This window comes from Passer montanus, unplaced genomic scaffold, assembly GCF_014805655.1.
Source record: "Passer montanus isolate IOZ18808 unplaced genomic scaffold, ASM1480565v1 scaffold41, whole genome shotgun sequence".
Taxonomy (NCBI): domain Eukaryota; kingdom Metazoa; phylum Chordata; class Aves; order Passeriformes; family Passeridae; genus Passer; species Passer montanus.
The window spans coordinates 4666620-4682666 of record NW_024368930.1 but is presented as its reverse complement, the minus strand read 5'-3'; the positions used below and the strand labels follow the sequence as shown (position 1 = coordinate 4682666).

The 16047-nt window shown below is 42.5% G+C and overlaps 1 protein-coding gene across 3 annotated transcripts in view; it reads right to left on the bottom strand.

Annotated features, from left to right (window-relative positions):
• The window catches only part of OSBPL2 (oxysterol binding protein like 2), a 32941-nt gene extending 17660 nt beyond the window's left edge, over positions 1–15281 (bottom strand). The window contains exons 1-4 of one of the 3 annotated variants that reach the window (XM_039719284.1): positions 15213–15247; positions 14362–14450; positions 9158–9333; positions 3511–3668 (exon numbers count right to left, since the gene is read on the bottom strand). In XM_039719284.1, the coding sequence (XP_039575218.1) occupies positions 3511–3547 (37 nt within the window). In that variant the 5' untranslated portion in view covers positions 3548–3668; positions 9158–9333; positions 14362–14450; positions 15213–15247. Of the gene's footprint in view, positions 1–3510; positions 3669–9157; positions 9334–14361; positions 14451–14537; positions 15193–15212 lie in introns of those variants that run through there. The other 2 variants (XM_039719282.1, XM_039719283.1) reach the window with 2 other exon arrangements.
• Between the last annotated feature and the right edge of the window lie 766 nt (positions 15282–16047).

Here is a 16047-nt window from a genome sequence, read left to right as displayed (position 1 = left end):
TCTGAAAAAGGTTACTGTGATTTCAGTCTTTATACTGTACCTGAAACCCTGCAAATCCTATCAAATGATCATTGTGTTATCCACATTAGTGTTTGTTTCCTACGATTCAGAATTGTTTTGTCCTTTTCTTGTAAAGCACAAGAGGAACTTAGATTCAAGTATATATATTATTTATGGACAACAATATGTCATTGGTAAGTAAATAAATGCCAATTCAAATGAGTGTCTTGCAGACAAACAACAAAAATTAAATCCCTGCTCCAGAAAAGGAAGTACATCAGAAGGGTAAGTCTGCTTTTATTAGAGTGCACTTCCACCTAATTACTTAAAAAAAAAAACAAAAACCAAAACACCAAAACCACTATGGTACACAGCCAGATAATCACAGACTTTCAGCTGCACTTTCCACCTTAGCATCACATGACTTATCCACTACAAGCCCATTGAGAAAGCTTAGCAAGGTGCTTCTCAATGAAGTTCTAGGTATTATAGCTCCATTAAGAACTATCCAGACACTGTTTTATGGAGAGGAAGAAAAAGAGCACACAGAAATGATTTGTAGTTTTTCTAAGTTCCAAAAAGAGCCTTACGCCAGCTGCCAATAAAGCTTTGAACTTGAGAAACCGAGTAGGTTAGAGTTACTTACAGGACAGTTTTCATACTGAAAAGCCACTGGGAGTGAGGATAAAAATGGAGATTTAAAAGGAGGATGGGAACCAGAGACAGAAATACAATGTCAACAATTAGCTTAATCAGAAGTCCCATTTACATGTGTTAAGAGTGTCAAACAAGTTTTAAAAATACTTAAACTTTCAAAGTAAAATACTTAAATTGGGTGCCAACATAAATATATTTCAAGAGCTTAAAGAAAAGTGACTTGCCAGTAACTTTAGATCTCTTAGCCTTCCTCTTCCACATCCTGCAGATGAACCAAGTCCACCCAGAGCGTGCTGCCCATGAGCCAAGGCAGCAGCCTGCTGCTCCTGAGTCATGGGCAGGGACAGCAGCCCTCCCCTCTGGACAGTCAGCAACCTCCCTGAGCAATAATTAATTGTCAGCCAAGGCAGAAAGGGAATCAAAACACCTTGGTACTGAGAGCCCTCACCCCTAAAAAAAGGAATAGGGATAAACATGCTGAAAGTGCAGACAGCAAGTGAAGCAAGAGGTATTGTTTTTATTTGCCAGAAATTAACCATTCTCCCCTTTCCAAAATAAGTCAATTGTCACAAGCTGCAGCTGATGGAGGCAGGTTGGCCTTTCACAACATCTGCAATTCTTACACAGACATTGATTCAGTCTGAACCAGACAGATGAAAATACATCAGTTTGGCAGATAACCTCACTTCCTCCTCCCCACGTGAAAGCAACAACACCTTCACAAATACACCTGGCTGGATGAACCAGCTGAGCCTCATGGGCACAGAACACATTTCTGTGGAACTGCAGGCTAATATTTAAAAAAGCAAAATTAAATTATTTGTGTTCTCAAAAATAAACTACCCTGGTAAACAGCCAGGCACTTTCCTGCTTTGTGGCAACACTTCCACAAAACACTTTGGCAAAATGATACCTGACAATATTAATGAAGGATACAGCTCAGAAGAGGTCCCTGATGGCACACAGTCTTTACAAAGTCTGTGATGACATTAACACAGCCGAGGTGACAGGGATCAAAGCTAGATGCTCCTTGTCTCTCAGAAAAATTCTAAGAAGATGAAATTCATCTAAGGATTGACCACCTTTGTCCTGATCCAGCCCCAGAGAAGGTGGCCACTGGAATTTGAGAAAAAACAGATTCATGGCAGCTGTGAGGTCTGGAATTCAGTGAGATCACAGGTAACATTCCCAAGGGATTCCCTAGGCAGTACTCATTGATGAGGTAAGGCTGTCAAGTGTCAGCAATGCTAATAACCTCTGACTGCAAAGAAACTTCTCCCCATGGAAATTTTGTCACCAACTCATCCATCCCCTTGATTCATCAACAGCCCAGTCCATGCTGCAGCTCCAAAAGTGCCATCATCATCCAGTCAGGGACAAACCATGTGCCAGCAGGACGATTCCCAGTCACACAGCACACCATTCCCTCCCATGACCACGTCCTGTGCATGACATGGGGACAGTTCTGAGCAGAGTCAGCCAGGACTGCAGGTACAAGAACAGCTCAGTCACCACCACCTGGAGCTCTTGCAGGGGGAATCAACTTTTTGAGGTAGGGGGAAAAAAGAGGAGGAAGAGGAAAGAGTTTGACAAAACCAGAGTGTCTAAATACAGATGGGTCAAACACCAAGGGCTGTGCAGTTTCTGCAGCAAGGGACAAAGGAATGCATCACCATCAAAGCTGTACAATGCAAACCTCATGTTTAGAGGTACATTTCTTTTCACACCTTTTTCAGTGGAAAAAAAAATCTAGTTCATTTATGGCAGTGACCCTGAGCTCACCATTATTAATGACACACAGAAAGATTTTAATGGTACAATGGTTTGATTTTACAGATGAATTTGGAGTACTAGTCCCCTTCACTCCCAGCTGGCATGAATGCAAACCAAATTTCCTCTCTCCCCTGTGACACAGTTGTGACAAGTCCTGTACGGTCTGCTGTCAGTCACACTGCTTCACCCAGCCCCCTCTGTTTATTCCTCACATGAATTTCCAACCATCCATGTCTAAGTCTACCTTACCCACTTCTATCTACCATGCTACTTCCATTCCTGCAGCTTTCACACTTACCATTATTCTCTTTTCATTCCTGTGATTTTATATTAACTACTGCACACTCAATATTTCTCATTTCACCTCTGCTACAGGATTTCTTGAGAGACATTTAAGTGGAAATCTTTAAAATTGTTTGAAATCTTTAAGAGGATTTCCTTTTTCTTTATTAAAATACTTCAAGCATTTTATTTTACCACTAAAGCCATCTAAAGCTCTTATAAATAACTATTCATCCTCATTAGTTGAAAGCAAAGTACTATTTGATACACTGCTCAAGTGTGAAGTGATTCATGTTTGCTTTTTTAGAGAAAATAGGATTGCAAAGACTTTTGGCTCCCTATCTTAAAAACATGCTTTTACAACAATTTGTTTCTGACTAGAAAAACATTTTCTACTTCAATTCTTTAGAATAAGTTTTCCATTAAAATAAAAAAAATTAATACACTAACAATAAAAACAACCCACAGGAAATATTTCACCTTTCAAAGGGTCTGCTTCTCAAGCTGCTATTAAATTGATTTTCACAGAAAATAAAAGCAAGACCTGGCCACTAAAGGACCATTCTAGTGATGAAATAATAACTGGCATTAAGCTTTAACAAAAAACCCCCTCATTTCCAAGCCTGGACACGAGCTACAATTTTCCTTTTCTACTTTTCAGAAGACAGCACTACAAGTTTTACCAACCCAAGTTCACTTTTGATTTATTATTAACAGCCATATATTGCCAGCCCCCCACCACACACACAATGCAGTTTACAGGGGTTTTCTCCCCTTGGCACTGTGCCCATCACTCACCCGTAACGGCATCATAAAATTCTTCTTCACTGTTCATCCTTCAGGGTGAAATCTGGTGCAGCCAGTGCAGCTCTCTCTAATGCATCCTTGAACTTGATTTAAAGTATCTGGGTGTTGTCAGGGTCTTCTTTTGCAAATACCCAGCTGCTTTAGATGATCTATTTGACAAGACAGAGAAACAGAATTAGCAGCTTCCACATTTCTCCTGTGTACAAACGCTCACACTTGACAAACACTAATTTTCCTGTTTCTTCCCTTGGCAAAAGATGGATTTCTGCATTCATAAGTAAACAGCTTTCTTTGATAACCACAGTAATTTTGAAGACAACTATTACCTGCCACGAGAACAGCTGATTTACTGTGTCACACTTCTCTCTGTATCAATACTTCATATACATTACTGTAAAATGTATCTTATTTACAGCAAGTTAAATTTCAGGCAAGTACAGCTAGAAGGAACAGAGAACTGACAGAAGAAAAAGCCAGCGGGCAAACCAAAAATTCTCCTTAGCAAGATGATAAGCTTTATTGCATCCTTAACCAAGAAAGCTGGGAACAAGAAAGAACCTTGGTATCTCAAAGTCTGACCACTGCATGAAAATGCTGGGCCTGACTCTCCATCATGCAATCAATATGCAGTGACCCTGAGAGAAGTTTTGTCAGGCCACTGCTATGCACTCTCAAAGAGAAAACTGGAGATTTTTCCCTCTAGAAGGAATGTAAAGAACCAACAAACTTTTCCTCAGGAGAACCAGGCACTCTGCAAATAACTTACAGATTTATGTAGCATTCCAGCTCTACCTTATGGATGGAACTAAATTAGATTTTTTCCAGATGGTTGACAATGGTGTAATGCAAATATTTTTACCTCACCCATTTTTAGTTTAAGGAGAAGAATGGGAAAATTTCATTTTCAATCTTACAAATGTTCACCAGGTTGCAACAACGAGCCAAGTGCACAGCAATAAATGACAGCATGGCAATGCTATCAATATCTCCTCCAAAACAACCTCAATCTGTCAGTCTCAATTTTTTCTGATCCCAAAGATTCCACTGCTTTTGTGACAGTAGTTTCTCCAGAGTAATTATAATTGCACAATTCCATTCCAATTAAGAGAAACAAAGCCAGAAGTGCACTCTGCTCCTAGGAGAAGAGTGTACCACGTTTGAAGCCAATTCCTTCTTTTTCTCTGCAAGAAACCAGACTGTGTTCCAGGTCTTTTTCCCCTCACTGCCCAGAACAAAAGCTGTTTGAATGTCTCACATACATACAGTTCTAACTGTCCATTCAGAGGGAGGAGCTAAACCAGCCCACTATGGGGCTCATCTAAGTTAATGAATTAATTTAGTGTTTGCCTTGAAGTAGTTTATGTCTTTCAAGGATAGCTATTTCAGTTTGTCACTTTTCTCTTAGGAACCTCCCATCTCCTTGCTACTCTAGGATTTTATAACAACCTCTGCACCAGCAATATCGTATTTACAAATCCTCATCCTCCAAGTGTCTTTGGAGATGGAAGACATTTATGCTTTCATTGTCTGCAAGCATTGCATCCTCCTCACAAAACAGCTGCCAATATTTCCAGAAGGAAACTTATATATGTACAAGACACAGCCCTCTCATGATCAGGACTACAACTACATTATTTTCTCCATGTTTTCTTGCATCTTCCTTTTTTCTGTTTAGAGTTGTATAGAAAGCACTAAGAAATAGAAATTATGACTCAGTAAACTGTCAAATATCATTAAGAGCCTTAGAATAAATAAGGTCATACAGATGAATGCCAGTTTCTCCTCTCCCCTCTCCTGCACAATAATAATTGCATTACCAAAGGCCTTGTGAAGTGGAACTACATCCCACAGTGTGCAGTTTCACTGCAGAGACAACAAAGCTTTCCTATAAAAACACTCACAAAGTACAAATAAAAGTGACCAGAATCAGAGACAAATGAAAAGAAGAGTTATCTTGTGCTCTCCTGACATCTGTCTCACACCACACCTGAAACTCACTGCTGTTTGAAAATTCAATCATATGCCAGTACGTTATATACAAAATATTCATTGAAATTACTTTAAATAATTACAGTCATAAATTGTCCTAAGGTGTTAGGAACATTTTAAAAAAGGAAAAAATAATATATTTTGCTGAGTTACACTAGGAATAACTTCCCACTTGCATCACTTCTTTTACATTCAGTTATTTTATACAGCAGAGATTAACATGAATTTGCATGTAGCTGAACACACAGTGATAACAGCATTCAGCTTTCATGAGCCAAAAAAATGGGATTATGGAATTAAATCCTGTTCTCTTACTAAGAGCAACACCAAAAGTTACTTTTAACTAGGCTGAAATACCAGAAAACAAAAACATCCTGGTGGCTTCATATTCAGCGTCTGTAATCTATATTTCCTCTTCCATTCCCTGATTTCCCACAAGAATTCACCTGCACACCAGCAAGGGTGGTTAGCAGCACCCTTTAAAAAAAAATTATCAAAAAAAAAATCAAAATTGCCATTGAAAGAAGGGTGCAACACTCCTGTGTCAGACAGACCTTCAGGAGCTCAGGCCCAGCTGCTCTCCTGGAAAATCTTTCATACAGCACAAACATCCTGTCATGGTCTCACCTTTCAGCCCTGCAGAGCTGAAGGAACACAAAAAGTCTGTCTGGACATCTTCTTGCATACACAGTAACCAACAGGGATGTAACAAACAGGTTTCCACACAGACTCTGGTTGCTGAGAGAACACTTTCAGCAGTTGAGGTTTGCTGCTTTACAGGCTAAAATAAATATCTCAGTGGGTTTCACTTTCCAGGCAGGGCCAAGGGGCTGGGCCTGGGTGCCCAAGACAGAGACACCCAGAAATGTGCTTTTCCAGGGGATCTCAGCCCAGCTGAGAGACTGAGACACCAGAAATGTGCTTTTCCAGGGAATCTCAGCCCAGCTGCACTCCCTCCCCAAACCACCTTATCAATAACAGGGAAAAGCTGCAAGTACAGGCACCTTAAGAGAACTGGAAAATCCTCATTTAATGATGACAACACACCCCTGGCCACAACCAGGATAGATTTTGTGGTTTACAGGGTAAGCAACAAAGCTTATCTACTTCCTCATATTTCAAGGCTATGGATTGGTATGAACTAATTTATTATGTTTCATGGCAGGAGATGGAATGAGATGATCTTTAAGGCTCTTTCCAACCCAAACCATCCTATGACTCTGTGATAACCATTAAACCTTTACATTCTCATAGTTCATCAGAGAGGATCACACATTCCTGACTGATGAGCATGGCCAGCCCCTTCCTTAAAGGAGAAAACAAAACATGCAGCTGAAATAAAAACTGCAGGAACACCTCCACAGCACACCTTGAAATAGGTTCTGCAGAAGGGAGGGATGACTCAGAATTCCAGAATTCCTGCCTTCCAGAACTAGGTCTGTCACAGGAGAGGAAACAAACAGAAAGGGCAGTTCCTAAACACCAGACAGGTCCCAGGAGGTGCTCAGGAGCAAATTCCCTTCTCCCAGTGACCCCCAGAGCCTTGATGCAGAGCGTGTAACAAACTATTCACACCAGCCAGCCCCAGCCAGGGCCCACGACCAAGGAAGCACAAAGTGGTTGTGAATAATGTCACACAAAGTGCTGAACCTGTCACTCGGCAGTGACAAGTCCCAGTTGATGTGGCTGCCAATAACACGCTCTGCATGCAAAGCTCTCTGCAGGTCACAGTGTCCCCTACAAGGTCACAGTCCCCAGCAGTAGAAGGCACACAAATTCTCTTCCAGAAATACACCAGTCCCAGACTCTGTACAATTTCTATTTTAAACCATTTCCTCCCACTTGAACTTATTTTTAAAACCAGGACAACAAAAGCACAAGACTTTCAAGAAAATCACTTTATAAACTGCCTAATTTGCTCCAGGCATTCTGTGACGTGCATGTGAGCATCTCCCTGAGAGGAGATGCACGTTCCACCTCCAGGGCTGCTCTCCAAAACCAGCGTGTGGGAATGCACTGCCTTTATCTGGGGAAATTAGTAATCCCTCAAATTTGTCACTTCGTAGGCTTGTTCCCTCTCAAATTTCATTTTCAGGAGAAAAGTAACAAAAACAACCAACCATGCTCCTGGACGCTCCTGGATCCTAGGAACTTCTACACCAATTAAAGAACCCCAAAAACTTGTACCCCTGAAAGAGTTTAAACCTGTAACTACACTAAGTTAAATGGACTAGTTCCTCTATCCTAACTTGTTCTTCCAGGTTAATCCTCAATAAAGACCCAGCTGGATAACCAAAAGTTACTCCTCCTTAAAGAAACATTTACATTTCTATAGAAAGAGCAGCATTTACAATGAGTGGCTCACTGGGCTGGAATGTGGTTCAGCAAGCTCAGGTTTGAAGCTGGCTGGGGACAGCTGCAGTGCCTTTTTCCTCCAGACCTCAAGCTGAAATTTTCATCATGCATCAATTCTGGAAAGCTTTGCTAACACCACCCTTCTAAATTAAAAATACTTTTTTTTTTTTGAAAGCACATGTTCTAGCTGTACATAACATATAAAACACTTTGTTCTATTCATTACACAGAATCTAGAGAGAAGCATTTAAGTAAAACCAGAAGCATTTAAGTAAAACCAAGCAGAGAATCAATAAGCAGTCATTAAAATAACCCCAGAGGTTCACCAGCACAAGCAGGTAGGGTGGTAGGAGTTCAGTACCCTGGAATTAAGAGTGCCACCAAAGAATTCATGAACTAGCACATTCATCAGCTTTTTCACATGCCTAACAAGGTTTTGCTGGGTGTGCATTTTCACAGCAAATTTTAAAATCATTTAAGTTTTTCAACATGAAAAGAGAAAAATTGCAAGCAATTAAGAAAAAGGAAGAAGGGAAAAAAAAGTCACTTGGGACCTTCCTCATGAAAAACGTTTTCATTACTTTGATAGGGTAAGGGAGAACACGAATTTTCAAACTGACAGGGGGCAGGTTTACATTTTATATTAGAATAAAATTCTTCCCTGTGATGGTGCTGAGGCACTGGCACAGGGTGCCCAGAGCAGCTGTGGCTGCCCCTGAATCCCTGGAAGTGGCCAAGGCCAGGCTGGAAGGGGCCTGGAGCAGCCTGGGACAGTGGAAGGTGTCCCCCGAGATGAGCTTTAAGGCCCCTCCCAACCCAAACTACTCACTGATTCTGTGACACTTTGTGTTCAGGATGTATCTCCTGTCCAGAAAGAGATTCCCAAAGAGCCAAAAGAAGATTAAACATCCACATCCTTCATAATAACAGCAAAAATAAGAAATGGGGAAACAAAGAACACAAAATCCCCAGTGTACAATACGACTGCTGGAATAAGAGCCAACCCCATCATCTCTTGAGTTGCCAGCTGCAATAAAACATAGCTGTAGTGCTTCAAGGGACAGAAATAAATAACTTGAACTAACAGATAAATATTCATGTGTGTTTAATTCATACACATCTCCTGAAAACATCAAACATGCAGTGTTTCATCTCTGAATGAAAGCTTCAGCAAGGATGAATCTTAATTGACTCATGAAATTAGGTTACCAGCAACACTGGATCTAAAGCATCCACAAAAATTAGCCAAGAAGCAAATTTAATTGGCAATTTAGATTAACTGTTATGCACTTACAATCTCTTCAGCCAGAGAACAGCCACACAGACAGCAGAATCCAAGAGAGGATTTTCTTTCCCAAGTGAGATTTGTTTCTTAGTCCAAAGTTTGAATGTAATACCATCTGCCAGATGTCTTGGCAAGATAAAGTTCTCTGCAACCACAGCAAGAGTAGGGCAACTTCCTTCTCAAATCTGTTAAATAAAGGGCAGAGAGGCTGAATGAGAAGCATCAGCTGAACACTCAGCCCACTGTCACTCTTCCATTTCTTGGGAAATTGCAGCTGTCCCTACCACAGGCTTTTATGTAGTTGGGAGTTATTAAATGGCCTGGGGACAGTTCAGTGCCAGCACTTGAAACAATGATGACAACAAACTGAACATCTGAAAGGTTAGCTCTGAACAAATGAGCTGAGCCATTTATGGCAGACAGAACCACGTTCTGTTCTCTCAGAAATACCAATTTTTGGTGATGCTTCACAGGAATTAAGAGACAACTGAAACACTACAAGTCTGGCTTTCAAAGGATTAAAGGCCACAAAACTTGTTTCTGCATCAGAAAAATGACAGTAACTGTCCCACACACTAATCATTGTCCTAGCCCAAAGCTCCAGTGCTGCTACCAGAAGCATTATTTATTGAACATTAAAATTGTAAAGATGAATCTGGACAGAAAATATCCTCCCAGAATAACCTCAATTACCTATGGAATCAATGGCTATTCCCCACTTTCACTTCAGCCAAAAATTCTGTTCTACAGCCAAGGATACTAGTTTGCAGAACTTCCCTCAAATGTAAAAACAGATCAAGGAAACTTGATTCCAGCAGATTAATATTTTTTGGTACAAAACACTTCATTGAAATTCATGCAGAATTCTGTAAATGTTCTCCTTTCTTAACAATACCTCAAGATCAGAGACATTTCTGCACCTGAGAGTATCTGATACAGCATTTTTCAGACTCTGTAACCTTCCCTTGGAAACTATTTCATGGCCTATGACTGTAAAAAATGACAAAATTCTGTTCTGCACACCTCTCCACGCATGATGCATAATGCTAGGTTTGATCAGGAGTGATAAATCAGCTCATTTCCAGCCACACTGTTAAAAAAATAAATCATTCAATACTGGATGTAAAACTAGTTATTTCATAGTTGTTTCCTGGGGATCTATTTTATCTTACTTGTAAGAGAGAAGGTAGGAAGTAATCAATAACTCCAAGCACAGTGGCTTTGGACACAAGTGTCAGTAGATACATAATTAATCATTTAGGAACACTTCTTTGAAGATAAAATTAAGGATGCTTGGGTATTTCTCATCATAATGCAACCACCCCTGCAAATTGATCACTGAAGCTTATGAAGACAGTTACAGCATAAAATATCACTGGAGAAAACCCCTAGAACAGCAAAAATAGTTCTGTGTGTGAGTTCATAGATCTTCCTCCTCAAAGGCAGCTTTGTCCCTGTGGACTCATTCTCTCCAGGAAGATGCAGGTTTACATTCACTCTGCACAAGGAATTTTGTAAATAATTTTCACAGCGACTTTTAGACAATTATGGTAGCAATTATTTTGCAAATAAAGCAGGAGGATGACAGTGACTAACCCAGCGCAAAGCCCTGCAGTAGAAGAAACCATATTTTTATGCCTCCTCACACACAGATTCCAGCATGAGCACCTGCACACAGCTAACAGCCTATTTCTGAAGGGGGTTTTAAGGTGATACCACAAATTAGCAAAAGCTTTAGGAAGTCAGATTTTATGCTATGACTGAATTTCCTTTAAAGCTGCATTTATAGTAAATACTTACTGAATCCCAGTATAAGGCTGCTACTCCGTTTGCTTAAAAATGAAACAAAATTAACTTTGACTTCTCAAGACGGGACAAATTCTCCATTTAGAGCCCAGTTTTAATAAAGAACCCACCCAGCTATCTGATCAGTAACATTAACCCACCTGGGTAACAAAACGTGCACAGCACTTTGTTTAAAACAAAACATGGGCATGTAAACAAAGTCATTTACACCTCTGGAGATGGGTAACATTTTTGTTCCACTATTAAACAACCACTCAACAGTTTCATTGTTCTAGTGCACAACCCAGAAAGAATCCATGCACGGGGCAGTTCTGCTCTCCTGGAAAAGTTTTTATTTCAGTCAGCACAGGTTGCTGAAGGGCCCCATAGGAACAGGCTGGAGAGAGAATTCTCTGCAGCCTTAACACACACAGGATTCATCACCGAGAGCTCCTGAAGGGATTCTCATCCTCACCTGACTGCCCTGACATGCTGTAGGGAGCAGAGGAGCTGGTTGGTGAGTTAGTGATCTGAGCAAGAGGGATGTGAACCACAGACACCTCAGAATTCTCACACTTTACCACCTTCAAACTCCAATACCTGGAGTAACTATCCAGTAACTATCACTAGAATCAAAGCACTGAGATCTACTAACAGATTCTTTTGGAAGGCCTAAAAAAAATTTACTCAGAAGAGTAAAAATAATGCTAGTAAAAACATAATGAAGTTATTTATCCAATCACAAAAACACATTTTTTGACAAATACCCCAAGCACACAAACTCTGCAGTACCCCAGAGGTTCACAGCATCCCAAGAGCCTTTATCTCATCCAAAACTGACCAGCACAGCAAAGGAGCTGGACTGGAGCAGGAACAGCACAGACCAGTTTGGTCTAACACCAAGCACAGCCATCAGGTGTCCAACAGAGCAGAGACAGCTCAAGTTTGGGACTACAAAACCAAGAGGGCCAAGACTAAAAAGTCCAGCTCTGCTTCTGCAGCTGCAGGGACAATTCACCTTTTGTGAACCCTCCCTCCCAGCAGATGGATAAACAAGGCCAGGAAGACAACACTCTGCATTTTCTGAATGGAGAGCTGCTGCAATCTACTACAAACCTGTCTCATTAAATTATGTGCATAATAAAATAAACTGAATTAATCTAAATGATCTGTCTAGACCAGCAAATGAATTTCCAATTGTAACTGTATTTGAGGAAAGAAAAAAAAATCAAGATTAAGTAAGCTTAGTCTATTCTTGTAACTTATTGATCCTGAAAATTGAGACATTATCTTTGTGCACTGAATCAACAATACATTTTTAAAGAGTATAACTGAAAGTTATGGTAAGCTACATTTGAATTGCTTGTTGCTCTCTCCAGCAACTTGCTTTTACAAGCCTTTAAGGATACAAAGTAAATAATTACATCACATACATTTGTCTGCACATTAATTATTAAGATGCAAGGATTGAGATAATGAATTCTTGAATTCCAAGTTCTGTTCCATAAAATAATAAAATCCATTAAAGATTTGCCATAAAGCATAACCTCTATTTTTTTTTGCAACAGGAAAAACATCAAAGTCCCCTATCTCCAAAGTGGCAGACACAGAGTGACCAATTTGTTCCTTGCTCTCACTTTCCAATTTATTCAGCTTGGAAAAGACACCCATGTGATCAGCTGCATATTTGCAAGCTCAGCAACAACATTCCAACTCTTGAGCACTCCTAATTTAACACATATTCTTTGCACGCCTCATTTGGTGCATTTCTTCCAAGAATTGTAAGAACCAAACATTTTAGTTACTTCACAAAGAAGAGACTAAACACTAAAGCATTTTACAACATCATACCAGTGTCAAATACAGACATTTCTTACATCTCCATGAGGCAGGTGACAAAACTGATGGAGTGAAAGACCAGAAAAATGGCACCTTGTAAACAGAAGGCCCAGATATGAACAGCATGATGTAACATTGCATTTGTTCAAGGACAAGCTACCTCAAATATCAAAGCTAATAAATTATCTGCTTAAAAATTCAGCGTACTTGCAGGCTAATCTTGCTTTCAAACAACAGCAAAAAAAAATCATCTGACTGGCACTACAAACAGTGATTTAAAAATATAGCCTTATCAAAGCAAAAAAAAAGCCCGATTTTTGGCTGGTTTTCCAGCCAACACTAAGATAACAGAAAGCAAAGCTTTCCACCTTTGTTCTAGGTCAGCATATGTGAGGTTCACACAGAAGAATTCACAAGAAGAAAAACTGAAAGAAATTCCAGTTTCAGTCATAAGATCTGCCAGCAAGTACATATCATAGAAAGCAGTAACAGTATTAAAAGTGACTTGAAGAAACCATCCAAGTGTGGAAACAATCTTCTTGATCAGTTACCAAAAGATGTCAGCAAACAAATAACAAATAACCACACTGCTTTTCAATACTGCATCAGCTGAAACCTTTAGCCCATCTATCCCTTAACTGCCTGCAAGCACAGGGTTTGTTGTCTAATCACCATTTTCTACCTCAAACTTTTGCCTTCTGTTTCTAAGATTATTTTGGCATGGCTGAAGAGCCAGTTCTGGAGGGAAAAAGCCATATTTTTTCCTGGACAGCAGACAACTCAACTTCCTTTTGAGGACTTCCTGAAGTTACAAGTTCATCATGAGGTGCTGCTGGTCCAGGAAAGCAAAACCATAACAATCACTGCTGATCCTCTCCCAGACTGCCCTCAGCTTTCTGCCATGTGCTCAAACACGTGCATGGCTCCACAACTATTGTAAGAAAAAGCTCTGTTTACTGTAACTGAAAACCCAAGGGGTTATTCAGGGGGAAAATCAGCACTTGGAATTTCTTGCTTCCGTGCTAGTTTAGCCAGTTCTCCTAGTCCCATCCCACGGCACAGCGCCTCATGTTTGGATGTGACCCAAGTCACTGCTTCCAGAAACTGCCCTGAGCTTTTAGAAGTCCCTGAGCACGCTACTGTAAAGTTTGTTAATGTGGTTGCCCCCAGATGGCAACATGAACGTGGATTTACAGAACTTCAGAAGGTTAAGTTGGAATGATCAAATTTATTTTCCCTCACATGCAAAGCTTTAGAAAAGGAAACACTATGGGAAGAGTGGTGCAAGTGAACACTGCAGATCCATCATGCTTCCTTTTACTTTCTTGGAATCTCAAATGAAGGCTATGTAATTTAGCTGAGAAAATTCACAGTAAATGGAAGAAGTATCTGCTTGCTTGGCAGACACTTCTGAGAGGAAACACAAGGTTATTGCACACATAAAATCCAGGTGATTTTGAAACTACATTTGAAATTCTGGCCTGCAAGTGCTGCACACCAACAAACTGCTTCCAAAAGAAGTCCTGAATCCAAACATACAGAGAGGACAAACACGATCAATAACCAAATTAAATAAATTGATCTTTTACCTTTATTACCATGCAGAAGTTCTGGTGGCATGTTATTTAAAAAGAAGCCTTTTTTCCTGCTATTTTTCCCATCTTGCTTTTCCCCTTCTCTGTAAGAGAAACACCGAGTAGGTAACTGAAAAACAAAATTAAATAAAAGCCAACCCCGAATAAACCCCAACTGCTTCAGCTGTGACCTAAAAGGCCCCTTGAGGCTCTGCGCTGTGCTGAACCCGAGCCCAGCACATTCCTCGGGGGAGCCGGGCCTCCTCTGCTCAACCGCCCAGCTGCAAGGGCGATCGGAAAAACCGGGTAAAATCAGAAAAATCCCAGCGATGGGGCTGCCGGAGCCGCACGGAGCCGGGGATGGGATCACCGGGGGGATCACGGCACCGGGAACGGCCCAGGCGGGACGGGATCGCGGCACCGGGCACGGTTCTGTACGGGCACAATCACAGCACTGGGCAGAACCACAGCACCGGGCAGGATCCACAGCCCCGGGCAGGATCCTCAGCCCCGGGCACAGCTCAGCCCCGGGCAGGATCCTCAGCCCCGGGCACAGCTCAGCACCTCGCCCCAGCGCTGCCCAGGCTGCAGCACGGCCCTGCGGCCCGCAGCGCCCCGAGCCCCCCCGGCACATCCAGGCCCCTCTGGGCCGCCGCGACGGGAGGGAAGCGTTGGGGCGGCCGCTCCACCGCCCGCCCCCGCCGCGCTGACAGCGCGGCCCGCGGCCCTCTGAGGACGGGGCGGGACCCCCGAGCCGGGCCCGAACGGGGCCGTGGGGGCGCTGGGGCTGCGAGGGGAGCGGAGGCCCCGCGGTAGCGGAACGCGGAGCGCAGCGCGGCGGCCCCGGGCCCGGCCCGCGGCGTTACCTGCACCGGCTCCAGCGACGGCACCGCGGACACCCAGGCGGAAGTGCGGCCCTGGCCGCGGTGGATTGACAGGCGCCTCCGCCAATCGCAGAGCGAGGCCGCGCCCCGCCGTTGCCAAGACGACGAATCAGCTCCCCGTCCCCCCGCTGGGAGGCGGGGCGAATGCTAATGAGGCGCCGAGCCTGACCGCCCCGGGCCGCGCCACCGCTGGGGAGACCGCTGGCCAATGGCGCAGGTGATATGCAGATGAGGGCGTGGCTATGCAGATCAGGCGGTACCGGCAGCCCCTGCGGCCGGGGACGCCTCACCGAGAGCGTTCCCAGAGGATTTTGGGTCCCCCCGGGAAGAATGACAGCCTTGTGGGTGCTCTCAGCAGTGGGATTTGTGGGACATTTCAGCTAGCAGGTGATTTCACAGTGCAAACTTGGCTCGCTGTAACCTTGTGGGGGAATATGATGTCCATAAAATTAGGTGGACGTTTAACTCCTTCTGTTTCATCTTTGTCCCCATGGTTTATCACTCACCGAGAGCGTTCCCAGAGGATTTTGGGTCCCCCCGGGAAGAATGACAGCCTTGTGGGTGCTCTCAGCAGTGGGATTTGTGGGACATTTCAGCTCGTGGGTAGTTTCACAGTGCAAACTTGGCTCGCTGTAACCTTGTGGGGGAATATGATGTCCATAAAATTAGGTGGACGTTTAACTCCTTCTGTTTCATCTTTGTCCCGATGGTTTATCGGTGTCCCGATGGTTTATCGGTGTCCCAATGGTTTATCAGTATCCCAATCGTTTATCAGTGTTCCGGAGGTGGACGTTTAACTCCTTCTGTTTCATCTTTG